This window comes from Oryzias melastigma, unplaced genomic scaffold (assembly GCF_002922805.2).
Source record: "Oryzias melastigma strain HK-1 unplaced genomic scaffold, ASM292280v2 sc00262, whole genome shotgun sequence".
Taxonomy (NCBI): domain Eukaryota; kingdom Metazoa; phylum Chordata; class Actinopteri; order Beloniformes; family Adrianichthyidae; genus Oryzias; species Oryzias melastigma.
This window is the reverse complement of record NW_023416896.1, coordinates 277,962-290,286: the sequence shown is the minus strand read 5'-3', so window position 1 is coordinate 290,286 and position 12,325 is coordinate 277,962. Positions and strand designations below refer to the sequence as shown.

Genomic DNA, 12,325 nt, shown 5'->3' with positions numbered 1-12,325 from the left:
ACCGGGTAAGTGACGACCAACACCCCGCCCACCCACACCTCAGCCCCACCCACAGTGATCTCTTAGAGATGGAAAAATACAAACAAATACTAAAATTGTCAGGAACACTCCGTAAACTGTCAAACTTCCACTTCTTCATATACAGACAATGCTACATTAGAACTTTTTCACTTCATTTTAAATGCCTTTCTAAGGTTTTTCCTGGTGCTACAGCCCCTCTCCACCACATAGAACAGAGAAATGGAAAAGTCTTTGTGCCACGTGAAGGTCGGGGGAGGGCCTTCCAAGGTGGACTCTCGCAATTCAGTCTCAAAGTCTGTGTTCAGTTGGCAGATGAGGAGAATGAGCAGAGGAGGCGCCAGGAGCAAATGTTATTAGAGAAACTGGAGCAGGAGGAGCAACAAGAAGAGGAGGAAAGCAAGGTGAGCTCCCACACATCTACATCTTCAGAACGGCCTCCGATTTGTCCTCAGACCAGTGACGAGTGATCCGCTGAACCAGTGTTTGAGAGGAACAGAACCACACAGTTCACACATAGATGGACACAAACATTCAGACTGCAGCCTGATGCAACGTCTGACTTCCCTCCTCATTCAGCAGTACGAGACTGCTGTTGAAGATCCACACGACCTTTGTAAAGGTCACATGGAAGGGTTGAATGTTTGATTTAGGAAAATCTAAAACCCCAAACTCAGGAAAGAAATGGCCTTTAAATGTGTTTGACTGTAGTTCAAGCAGGCAAGTCCATTGAGAAACAGAGATTTACTATGATAACCTGAACTTAAGAAGCATGTTTTGAATGATGAGAGGAACCCAACAGGGATCAGAACCAGAACCTTCTTGGTATTAGGCAGGAGTGCTGATGTTTGAGAGAGAGACTTGTACAAAAGATGGATCCAGTTCAAAGCTATGTCACATGCTTCTCAGTGGGTGGGACTTGCCTTTTCTATGGTTGTTGCAGCCATGATGAGACAAACTCCTCCCCTTTTCCTTCACAGTCTCCGAGCCACAAAGGGAAGCGGCAGCAGCAAGAGCTGATCACCGAGCTTCGACGCCGACAAGGAAAAGACAGCCGCCACGTTTACGAAGGGAAGGACGGCGCCATTGAAGATATCATCACAGGTGAGACTGAAGTCACACCTGGTCGGCGTCAAAACAGGTATCGCACCTGTCACCCAATTGGCTGATGCATTTTCTCACCTGCAGCTCTGAAGACCGTCCCCTTCACGGCTCGATCAGCCAAACGAAGCTCTCGCTTCTTCTGTGACCCCACCCTCCCAGACGAGCACTACTGAAGACTCCACGGCTGTCCACACCCCTTTTATTTATTGGGACCAAATAGCACTTTGAACATTTTTGACTGACCAATGTGAACCATGTTTGTCATTTTTTATGATCATTTTGATTCATGTGTGTGATGTTTGAAGGCCAACGACAGTCAGAGAATCTGGACTAAGAATCCCTTTTTATAGCAGAACGTCTTTTTAGAACACAATGGGCTTTTAGCTACAAATTTCTTACAATTTTAGAGAGAATTCTGAATTAAAACAAGAAATTCTTGCATAGCTGGAAAACTGTCACATGGTTCTGGTCAAAGGCGTCAAAGTCTTCAGCGTTATCACAGAACAAATACTGATGGTGCTTTGCCTTTGAGAATTGAGCAGTGAAACAGGTGGTGCTGCTGAGCATCCATGACACATGTTGGCTCCAGAAAGGTCCACCAGAAAGGTTCTGTTTGACCTTGGCTGAAGGGTGTTCAGGGTGCTGCTTCTTTAATTGCCTGCAGTTCTGTTTTCTGGGTTTTCAGATCCAGAATCTAGAACAAGGGTGTCAGACTCCAGCCCTCGAGGGCCGGTGTCGGACTCCTGGCCTTGAGGGCCGGTGTCGGACTCCTGGCCTCGAGGGCCTGTGTCGGACTCCTGGCCTCGAGGGCCGGTGTCGGACTCCTGGCCTCGAGGGCCGGTGTCGGACTCCTGGCCTCGAGGGCCGGTGTCGGACTCCAGGCCTCGAGGGCCGGTGTCCTATATGTTTTCAAACCAACCTGCTGTTGATGCTCCTTATTTTCCAAACACACCTGACCAAGGTAATCAGCAGCAGATGAGGCAGGATTTCTGGAAAATCAGCTTGACGCCGGCCCTTGAGGCCTGAAGTCTAACAGCCCGGATCTAGAACCAAACAGTTGCTAAACCATGAAAGTATTAGAAACAAACTGAAAGAGTTCAGCCAAACTCTTCATCTGTAACTCCGCCCACCATTCCTAAAGCCACACCCTATCCAAGTTCGCGAGGACCTTGCAGGTCAGCTGACATCAGATTACTCTCGCATGAAAAGATGTCTCCTCAAAAAGACCCCGACAGGTGAGACTCATTCAGAGGCCAGAAATACCAACCCAAAGCAGAATCTCTGTTTGGTGTTGATATTAAAGGTCCAATTTACCGGTCCCCATCAGATAATGTTTCTGGATGTACCTGCCTTCATACAGATTCTGCCCCGCCCTCATCGCCATCATTACCTTGAAGAGGACAGCACACTTTTATACGTGTACAAATGTTTTCTAGCCGGTTGTGTAGCAATGCTCGTGTTTGTTGATCGTGATCCTGCACTTGGTGTGAAAATAAAACACACCCTGTCAAAAAAAAAACACAAGGACTTTGGTCTGTTTGGGAAACCACAACACCCAGAAGCATCTGCTGAACTGACAACTTAAGGTAGACTTTATTTAAGGTAGACTTTATTTCCAGTGAGTCAGATGATTTAGTTTTCTTATTTCTAACCAGCTGATGAGATTAAAGAGGATTCTGTTTGTGTTTGATTTGCTCCAACAGCTGCTCGGTTTCCCGGATGGGTCTCCACCTTCTGAGCATTATCCTAAGAATGACTTTGATGGTTGACCTTTAACCCCAAGTCCTCTCACCTGCACACACAGATGTTGACAGTCACTGGGTGAAAGACACACAGGTCCCTACGTCAGTAAGCACTCACCCTGAAGGTGTTACCTGCCAGCGGCTGCTGGCTCTGTTCTGATTGGTCGAGGCCCAGACTGGCAGAGGTCACAAACAGGTCAGAAAAGTCTTGACCTCCAAAACAGCAGGAAGTGACCTTTGTCACTGGCAGAGAGATGGTCTGCAGACGTACACCTGGGGAAAAAAAGACAGGTGCTGCATGTGTCAGCGAGAAGCCGTTTTCCAGTCATTAATGGGTGAAACAAAACAGGGATTTTTTGGGTGTGAAGGGGCCCGCTGGTGATTTAATGACAGGAGTGATTACAGATCAGAGGCTAACTGGAGCAGTTCCCAGTAGGGATGTCCCGATCAGGTTCTTTTGGGCCCGATCCGATTCCGAGTCATTTGATTTTGTGTATCTGCCGATACCGAGTCCCAATCCGATACTTTTATAAGACATTTAAAACATGAATAAATTGAAGAAACAGATTAGTGTTGTCCCTTATTTATATTTCATTAACCTTCTTTTATCATTAAAAACTTAAATAAAACACTTCTGTGAAGTAGCTTTAATAAACAAGTAAAAATAGATAAAATATAAACTAGGAAAAAAATATTATTATCTTGTTATATAAGTGATAATTAGTCATGTGATAAAGTTTAGTGACTTTAGCTTCAACATCTTTAGATCTATTGAACATTTTTGACCAAATGTGATTCCTGTCCTCATTTAAAATTCTTAAAAATAAATTATGACTTTGTTTTAGCATAACATTTGATGAGTGTTCATGAATAGCTGATATCATTATTAGTTTAAATTTATCAGTTTTATTCATTTAGTTATTTTTAAGAGTATTTGCTTATTTTTTAAGTTCTTAAGACATCACATTTTCGATTTTATTACCACAGTAGTTAATTTTCTTAAATGTTATTTCTCTGTTAGATAAATAAAACAGGCATATCAAAGGACAGCTCGGGTCCTAAGGAGTTAAATCACGGCGCTAGCATGTAGCAGTTAGCAGCTGCTGTTTAGCCATCTGTCTGCAGCACGAAGAGCTTCACATTAAAAAGAAACAAATACTGTCTTTTCCTGTTGGAATACCTTTGGAGGTTGTTGTTTGAGTTATGACAAACCAATAGAGACACTTGCTGTCAGTTTAAAGCGTTTTTAAAAGACTTATTGGTCCCAGAAGTTAGCTTTCTAGCTAGCTTTGTTTACGTTAGCCTTCTTCTTGAGCTGCTGCCGTTTTCTGCTGCGTTTTCTGGTGATGACATTTTGTGATCTTTTCATGACATGCAGACTTCTAGTGGAGTATTTATCCGTAATGATAAGACTAAATATAAAGCTGTGATCATAATGAGAATTCATGAAATATCCGATCCTGATCGGACAAAGGAGTCCGATTTCGATCGAGTCCCAAACCACGTGATCGGCCCCGATTTCCGATCACGTGATCGGATCGGGACATCCCTAGTTCCCAGTGCGACCAGCAGCACTCACCAGTGGTGGGGTCAATGTTGATCACTTTTCCTCCATTATAACAAGCAACCCAGAGACGGCCGTCAGTATCAATGGCCATCCCGTCAGGAAGCCCCTCCCCCTCCTTCATTTGATGCACCACACGCCGGTTAGCTGAATGACATTAAGAAACACACACAAAAGTCACTCTTTACATTTTGAGAAAGAACCTAAACTGATAATTGACAAAAATTTAAATAACCAATGTTTTCCAGTCAACATCTATGTGATGAAAAAATATCAAATCTGAGCTAAAGCAAAGTGAATGAAACAATCTTATCCTCTAAAGAGACCCCTCCTTCACTGTTTGGTGAAGATGAGTGGAGGATGGATAAAATGATCAAGTCAAAGTTCATTCATTATGTTTTGTGTATTAGCATGTTTAGATGTTTAAACTTAAAGAAATGGTGACATTTATATCAAGTCTTTGAGGTGGATTTCTTGATTTTGTATCCCTCACATTGACTGTAGAATCAGTGGACATATCAAGATGTTGATATAACCCATGGATAACGCCTTATCTCCAGCCCCCACGAAATGAGGCCGAAGCCCGTCGCCGTGACTTCCTGTTTGTCTGCTGCCATTTTGAAGCCTGTCAACAGTGATTCGTCCGAGTCGGTCTGAGTCACAATTTTAGAGGAACTACTGTCTCCAATCATGGGTGAGCGTTTTAATTTATATATATATATATATAAAAATATAAGTTTAGGATTAGAACGAAGATGTTAAGAAGAAGGTATCAGAGAATAAATGGTTATTTAGATGAAAAAAATGAGTAATAACAGTCTATTTCTCAATGGAAGGCTATGGGATTTTGACTTCTTGAAACCATCGGGTAACTTCCTATTTGGAACACAAGAGGGGAGGTGTTGAGCTGTCCAGTGATTATACTGTCAATGACCTCTCAATGTTCATTTGAACCTGCTCTTAAGATGAAAGACTGTCCTTTTTCCTTTTAGGGCACAAACCTACAAAAACAGCATCAATTATGTATTTCCCCCACGGCAATTTATAAACAGCTTTTTTTAAAATGTAAAGAAAAATCAGATTCTATATTGGCATTGAAAACAACAGCTCCAGGATCAATCTCCTGCTGCTCATGTGCAACAGCTGATCCTCAGTGTGTCTCATAGACTGTATATAAAATAACTGGACAGAGCAAGCCCCCCCTCCTTCCGTGTTCCAAATAGGAAGTACCACTGGGTTCCAAAAAGGCCAAAGTCCCATTGACTTCCATTGAGAAACAGACAGTTATTTCTCAGTCATTTTATATGTCAGAATAATCATTCTTCCTCTGCTGCTTTCTGATTAACTTCTTTTTTCTAATCCTAATTTTTTTAAAGATTTTTTTCCTTATCACAAGTTATTAGTTATAAATTGACCAATCAGATGGCTCAATAAGTGTTTGTGGGTCTGACGTCGAACGTCTGGGGGGTTTGAGTGACACATGACGGGTAGCCAATGGGAGCAGACTTCATCAATGGGTCCGTGAAGACCTTTTAACACCTACTTTACAATTCAACAATGTACCAATCATTGTCCTACTGTTGTTTTCCTCAATGGAATGTACCGATGCAGCAGTTTAAAACAACAAGAGGAGCATGCTGTCGACATTTTTAGATGAGGATTTACTCTGTAGAAATAGATTTCACTCTGAGGTTATGTGCTTTGGACTTTTTTGTTTGTTTAACGTTCGTTTTTCTTTTTTTCACTGTTTTCATTGTAGCTTATAAATTATACGTTGCATATATGCGCATAAAATCACCAACCAAAGTTTCATTTCACCGCCTGAGGAGCGCGAGACAAACTAGAAAGGACCTGGTCGTATTTTCGAACAGAAAAAAGATCCAGCTGTTCACTTGTTAGGATGGTTATTTATTTTAAATACCGCTGAACGCACTTCTCACGTGCATCTGATCAGACGGTAACGTGGCCGCATGTAAAGAGACGAGTTGCGGCGCGCGCGAGGGGGGACACGCGCCGGTCTGCTGCAGCGTCACCCAAATGCTCCTTTTATCTCGACAAAAATGAATAAATGTAAGTAAATCCCAAAGGACCGCTGACAGAATCAAATGTTGGAATGCTTCTCCCTCAAAGGCTTCAACAATGACTTGTATAATCAGCCCAGTCTCAGTAAAATGCGTACATATGCCACGATTTGGGAAATGCCGTGTATAATATACGCCAAAACCGGTTTTTGCGTGCATATAATACGCGCGGTCCTAAACGTGTTAAATGTGTTTTCCACGATTGACACGTCCCCTGGTGGAGGCGTGAGCATCACAGACAGCCCCACAAACGAACAATTTGCTTTTCTAACCCTAACCATAACCGTAATCCTAAACTTAACCAGGAACGACGTCATTTAGAAAAGAGCCGGAGGATTTCTGACCACGTGGTCACAACGAAACCTAAAAAGCCATTCTCCCGAGCCGCCGTTATTGAAGGTGTTTACATCCGCGGTCGGTCTCGTGGTCAAGGCGTGGAAAGAGGCAGACGGTTGCAATAAACTCACTCCTGATTGGCGAAAGTACTTCCTGTAGATTCCATGACTCAGCTATGACTCAGACCAATCGCTGAAGATTGTTTGCAAATGGCGGTATCCGTTTCAGGAATTGACGGTGAAAGTGGCGGCCTACTTTCACGAGGAGAGGAAGTAATGCATTTCCAATGGGGGACCTCATTGTTCGCTCTGTCCATTGTTTTTACAGTCTATGGTGTGTCTGCATCTGCTGTGAAGCTGAAGGTGTTCTGCAGGAGGTTAATTACCCAGAGATCCACTGTTTGGCTCGTAGTCATAGGCATCAACAGTCAGAGACAAACTGTCAATGTAGAAGAATGTTCTTTGATCCAGAGACCACTCCAGCCCGTTGGAAATGTCTACCTGTGAGGGAAGGTTAGACAGTCAACTTTTCAATCTGATACCAACAGCCTTTCAGTGACATCAACAATTCGTTTTTCAGGTCAAGCAAGTAGAAGACAGTTTTCAGAGGAATGATCCATATTATTCAGCATGTTCCAGATTTGAGGTGATTTGGGAAATAAAACATATCTCTGTTGGTAAAATGTCTATCCATCCATCCATTTTCTTCTGCTCATTGAGAACAAGTAGGGGTTCACCAGCCAAAGCAGAGATGAGCCCCCCACACCACCACCACCACTACTTCTAAGAGGGAGGTCTCTCCAGCCTGTTCTGGTCTTTACTGTCCAACCCTCTGTGGGATTCAGATCTGACTCATTGTTAGCCCTTTTAGAACTCTCCGGTGGCTTGAAACCATTTCTGATAAGCTTTTTTTAAAGCACAAAGCTCCTGTTAGAGGTCACATGACCTCTGGTGGAGAGGCCGCTTTTTGACTCGTGCCCCAGAATTCTTTGGCAAAGTCAGATTTAATAAAAGCCTTCTCAAAGTCAAGACATCTAGAGACAAAAGTCCAAAACCTCTTTGAATGGCCAACATGCTAGAATGTTCTGTGAGAGCTTCATACCCCGTGATGTTTACCAAAAACATCTACTTTTGTCTCATCCATTCACAGTACATTCTCCCAGGAGGATTGTGGTTCAGTCATATTGGTTGACAAACTGTAGTCTTGTTTTTTTATGCCTTTGTGTAAGCAGTGGTGTCCTTCTGGGTCTCCTATAATATAACAGTGTCTCCATCACTCAGATGATGATCCATCATCCTGTGTCTGTAGGTCATCTTCAATTTGTTTGAGAGTTCATCTGGATTTTTTATCCACTACTCCCTGCAAACCTTTGTCCTTTTCCATCGGTTGTGCTTCTCTGTCCTTATCAAGAGGTTAGCTGTAGAGCTGTAGGCCTCTGGTTGCTCACAGTGGATGGAGGAGCATGACCGTCTCAGGAGATGGACTTGTAAGCCTCAGATTGTCCATGTTTTTCCAGTTTTTTCATCTATTGCTTCTACAAAGTTTGACACAAAGGTTGAGTACTCCATTTTAACTGGTTGCAGGTGCTATTACCATATTGCCCAGCCCTGTCACCTGCCTCAGGTCTGTCAAATCACACCTTACAGGAGCATCCAGTCCTTTTTGGAGTTCTGTCTGAATTTTTTTCAGGTTTGACTTTTTTGTGTTGATCCAGTACAAATGAAAACAAAAAATAGAACACAAACAGCTGTAATTGGAGCATTTATCCGAGGGAAGTTCTGCATTTTCTAACGTGGATATTTTTGGACTTGACTGTTCATAAGGATGTGAAGTAGTTCACATCCAAGAGTTTATTCCAATAATTGTGGCTTTTTTATTGAAGTATTGCCCCAAAGTACACAGGTGTAACAGTACCTGGCTGAGAAGTTTGGTCACTGCAAGGTCAGAGTTCACAGAGTACAGAGATCCTTGTTTCTTCTCGAGCTGGACGTCCGGCTTCTCCTTCGCCATTGTACCTGAGGAGTCGGCACACTGGTACCATGACATCTATGAGAGGGAGATGAGTCAACAGGACCCCGACTTACCTGCCAGCAGCCGTCCCGCTGGATCAACTTTGCCATCATTGAGTCTTGTGTTTGGTTTGTCTTCATCGACATTAGCCAGCGGTGTCATCATCTGAGAGGACCAATCCACAGCCACGATGCTGCGGCCAATCCCAGCGACGTACCCGCCCGATTTGCGAGGAACTGCGAAGCCAACCGTGTTGCCTGGAATAAGACCAGCAGGTGAATCTGCTGCCATAAATGACACAACCTCCCCCAATACGGTACAGCTGGGACACTAAATATCCATATAGACAAGGGTGCACGGGATGTAGTGGCTAGCATTTCCCCTTACTAAACCTCCTGACCGAGTATCCATGGGTCATATGGATACATGTATCCATGTGCCCATATGTACCCATGGTCTTCATGTTCATGAGGGCAGCAGCCCAAAGCAAAGATGCCCCAATCATCCTCCCCCTGGACACATCAGAATCCCAAAGGCTTATCGAACCAGCTAAGAGATGTGGTCGCCCCTGCTTGGACTGGGTTTTCCCCAGGATGTCGGCCCGGTGGGCTGTACCCCGAACTCTGACCCACAGGATCATTATTAATACAGCGTTCTCAGAACTCAGAGGAGGACAGGACAGACCGTGAAAGTGACTATAGCTTATAGCAGAAAGTTGAAGTTTATCCACTAACTAATTCTTACTCGTATCTGGGTAACAGACTCCTGTTCTGGGTCTTCAACAGTTTGATGTTTGTCTGACTTGTTAGATGTTGATTTAGAGATATTTTCTTGCCTCGTTTTTTTATTTGTTTTATTATTTTATTGTACAGTGATTTGGGGTGTTTGAAAATGACCTTAATAACAATATTATAATTATGCTAACAGACTTCTGTGTTCTCTCGTTTATCACGGCTCATATTAAGTTCCATTAATATGATAAATGAAATCCATGAGGTAGAATTTTAGATGTTTTGAGGCTGTAAAACTCCTCTCTACACACTTTATACACTTTTCTCAGACAGACAGGAACATTTTGACTTTTTTCTCTCATGATTAAAGTCTCAATGTTCAAACCCCTTATAGAAAAATATGTCCAGTTTTATGGAATAAAAAGAAAGATCTGACCGCGATCAGAGGAAAACTGAACACATTCTGTACAGGAGACATAGTTCAGAGGAGATTGATTGACAAGGTCAACACCCAATCAGGATGGAGAACACAGTGGGCTGTAAAAAAAAAAAAAGAATGACTATAAAAGTATGCATAACTGCAGTGAGACGGTGAAAGGTCAGCCGTGATATAGTGAGGGAACAGTGTATATAGAAGTTATTAATTACATTCAGCGACTTTTGTATTTCCCTCTAAATACTCAGGCAGAGTGATGGGCACCTGAAGGTGGATCAGAACTTTATTCTCTTCCAGCTGATTCATGTTTAACGTCTGTAGTTTCCGAATCATCGTCTAGAGTCAGCGCCATCACAAACCATGATTGTAAGAATACACCATGTCTTGGTGAATTTGGACACAGCCTGAATCAAATATTATTACATGTATATTATTATCCTATTTTTTTCATCAAACAGATTTTCAAATTAAAACTTTGGAATAAACTATTTCAGAAATCCTCCTTTGAAAAATGGGTTGAATTACAATTGATTACAGAGAATTATGCAATGATGAACTGATTACTTTTATTGTTGCTCAGCAATGATTATTGTGATGACTAAGGTGAGACAGGATTGACCTCTGACCTGTCTGGACTGACTGGATCTGGTTGGTGGTTGAACTCCAGCGGTGGATCTTCTCTCCTGCGATGTCCACAAACAGCAGCTTCTGCTCTGACTCCTCCCACACAGGCCCTTCACCAATCAGAGCAGCTGTCTTCACCACACACTCCACGGTCACGGACGACATGCTCACCTGCCCTGTGGTCCGGTCCTATGCTATCCTATGGAAGCAGGATATTTCAATGTAAGGCTCGGATCAGCTAAATGGGGGGTTGCCCCGCCCACATTTCTAATTTAATTTTGCTGTGAAGAATCTAATAGGTGGATCCAGAGTGACGTCTGAGGTTATCGATCCACAATGTTTTCTACAGAACTTTTGCAGCCACGGCCGAACCTCTTCATACTAGTGATGTGCAAATGAAGCTTTCTTGAAGCACTGAAGCCTTTGTCTAAATTGGTTCACTAAAGAGTAATGCTTCATTAAGGTGAGGTAAGAGTACAGGTGGATTTAATGGGTGCTGGTGCTAAACCAGTAATTGGGGGGGGGGGCAGGTCTTCTCTAAAGTGTGGGCAGCGAAGCTTCGGACGTCATCGTTCTCAGCCCCTAGATGAAGCAAGCCTCGTACACCACCTCCTACACTACTCGACACATGCCTCGAAGCCTCGATACAGAACGTCACATCACTACTTCATACCACTCTGATCTGATCTGATCCGATCTGGGTCTTTAGTCCAGTTGAGGCTCTGAAGTTTCATCAACGGAACCCAGTCAGTGTAAAACCAGGATCTGATCCATCAATCAGTTTCTGGTTTTGGTTTGGAGGTCCAGCTCAGGAGAAAAAAACGAAACGAACTTCGTTCGATCCAGGACCCTGACAGAACCGGAAGTAGAGAAAAGCGGTCATTAGGACCAGGTTAACGGAGTCCAGTCCACTTGTTAACAGGTTCGAACCAGACTCTGTCAAAACAGAGATTTTCTGTTTGTCACGTGACCCGGTTCAGTTCAGCGGGTCGTGTTCCCAACAATCACGTCGTTCAGCTGAACTCCAGTCTGAGCTTTGGTCTTAGTCTTTCGAACCGGGTCGTAGCTCGGTTACATAAATGCAGCGGCTCAAAGTTCGGCTCTGCTCGAGCCGGTGGACCCGAACCGGACTGGAGACAAATTCAGAATAACGCAGGCTGGAGTGGAGTTCTGACCCAGATTCGACCGTAGACCTACCTGTTAGAAATTCTAGCAGACTTCCTCGCAGATGCAACACGTGAGAAATTGTTGTGCAAAAGCTCCACCTCCCCATCAAGCCCCGCCCCTCCAGCTGAGAGCAGAGGGAAGTTCTGGGTTTGGTGCTGGAGGTTCTGCTCTGAACATCAGGTTAGAAATGTGATCTGTGATGTTGACCTCATACTCGGTCTACTGGATCTAATATGAGCTTCTGCATGTTTCAAAATGTGTACATTCTTTACCATGACATCATCGATAAACATGGAACAACATGGTGATAAAATGAGGCATTTTTCCATAAAATGTAAGAGATCATCTGAAAATTTAACAATTGCTGAGATTATAAAGTGCTGAATATTTATATCTGTTTCCTAGCTTGTTGTTATTGTTGATATTTATGATGAGAAATCAGTGCTTTTACATAGATGAGTATCATTATTCATTATTAATAACGTAGAACTAAAGGTAAACTGAGCAAATTT

At 43.2% G+C, this 12,325-nt stretch overlaps 2 protein-coding genes across 2 annotated transcripts in view; one reads left to right on the top strand and one right to left on the bottom strand.

Moving 5' to 3' along the window:
• The window catches only part of LOC112142202 (formin-like protein 2), a gene marked incomplete in the record, with an annotated part of 11,390 nt that extends 8,889 nt beyond the window's left edge, over window positions 1-2,501 (top strand). The window contains 3 exon segments of the mRNA XM_024265447.2: window positions 327-422; window positions 999-1,122; window positions 1,207-2,501. Of these exon segments, the coding sequence (XP_024121215.1) occupies window positions 327-422; window positions 999-1,122; window positions 1,207-1,295 (309 nt within the window).
• A 190-nt stretch (window positions 2,502-2,691) lies between these two features.
• On the bottom strand, window positions 2,692-11,991 carry rgn (regucalcin). Its single transcript, XM_024265448.2, has 8 exons — window positions 11,844-11,991; window positions 10,649-10,845; window positions 8,930-9,112; window positions 8,760-8,860; window positions 7,231-7,345; window positions 4,444-4,575; window positions 2,983-3,137; window positions 2,692-2,914 (listed from the first exon to the last, which is right to left on the bottom strand). The coding sequence occupies exons 2-8, from the start codon at window positions 10,809-10,811 to the stop codon at window positions 2,864-2,866; spliced, it is 900 nt and encodes a 299-aa protein (XP_024121216.1). The 5' UTR covers window positions 10,812-10,845; window positions 11,844-11,991; the 3' UTR covers window positions 2,692-2,863.
• Window positions 11,992-12,325: the final 334 nt, after the last annotated feature.

What these genes read in the sequence shown, in the direction of transcription:
- rgn (XM_024265448.2), bottom strand. Translation starts at nt 10,811, where the DNA reads ATGTCGTCCGTGACCGTGGAGTGTGTGGTGAAGACAGCTGCTCTGATT. An exon ending in GATCCAGTCAGTCCAGACAG is followed by an intron (nt 9,113 to 10,648) that starts GTCAGAGGTCAA and finishes GTCTTATTCCAG; the next exon opens with GCAACACGGTTGGCTTCGCA. An exon ending in GCCAAACAGTGGATCTCTGG is followed by an intron (nt 4,576 to 7,230) that starts GTAATTAACCTC and finishes AATGTCATTCAG; the next exon opens with CTAACCGGCGTGTGGTGCAT.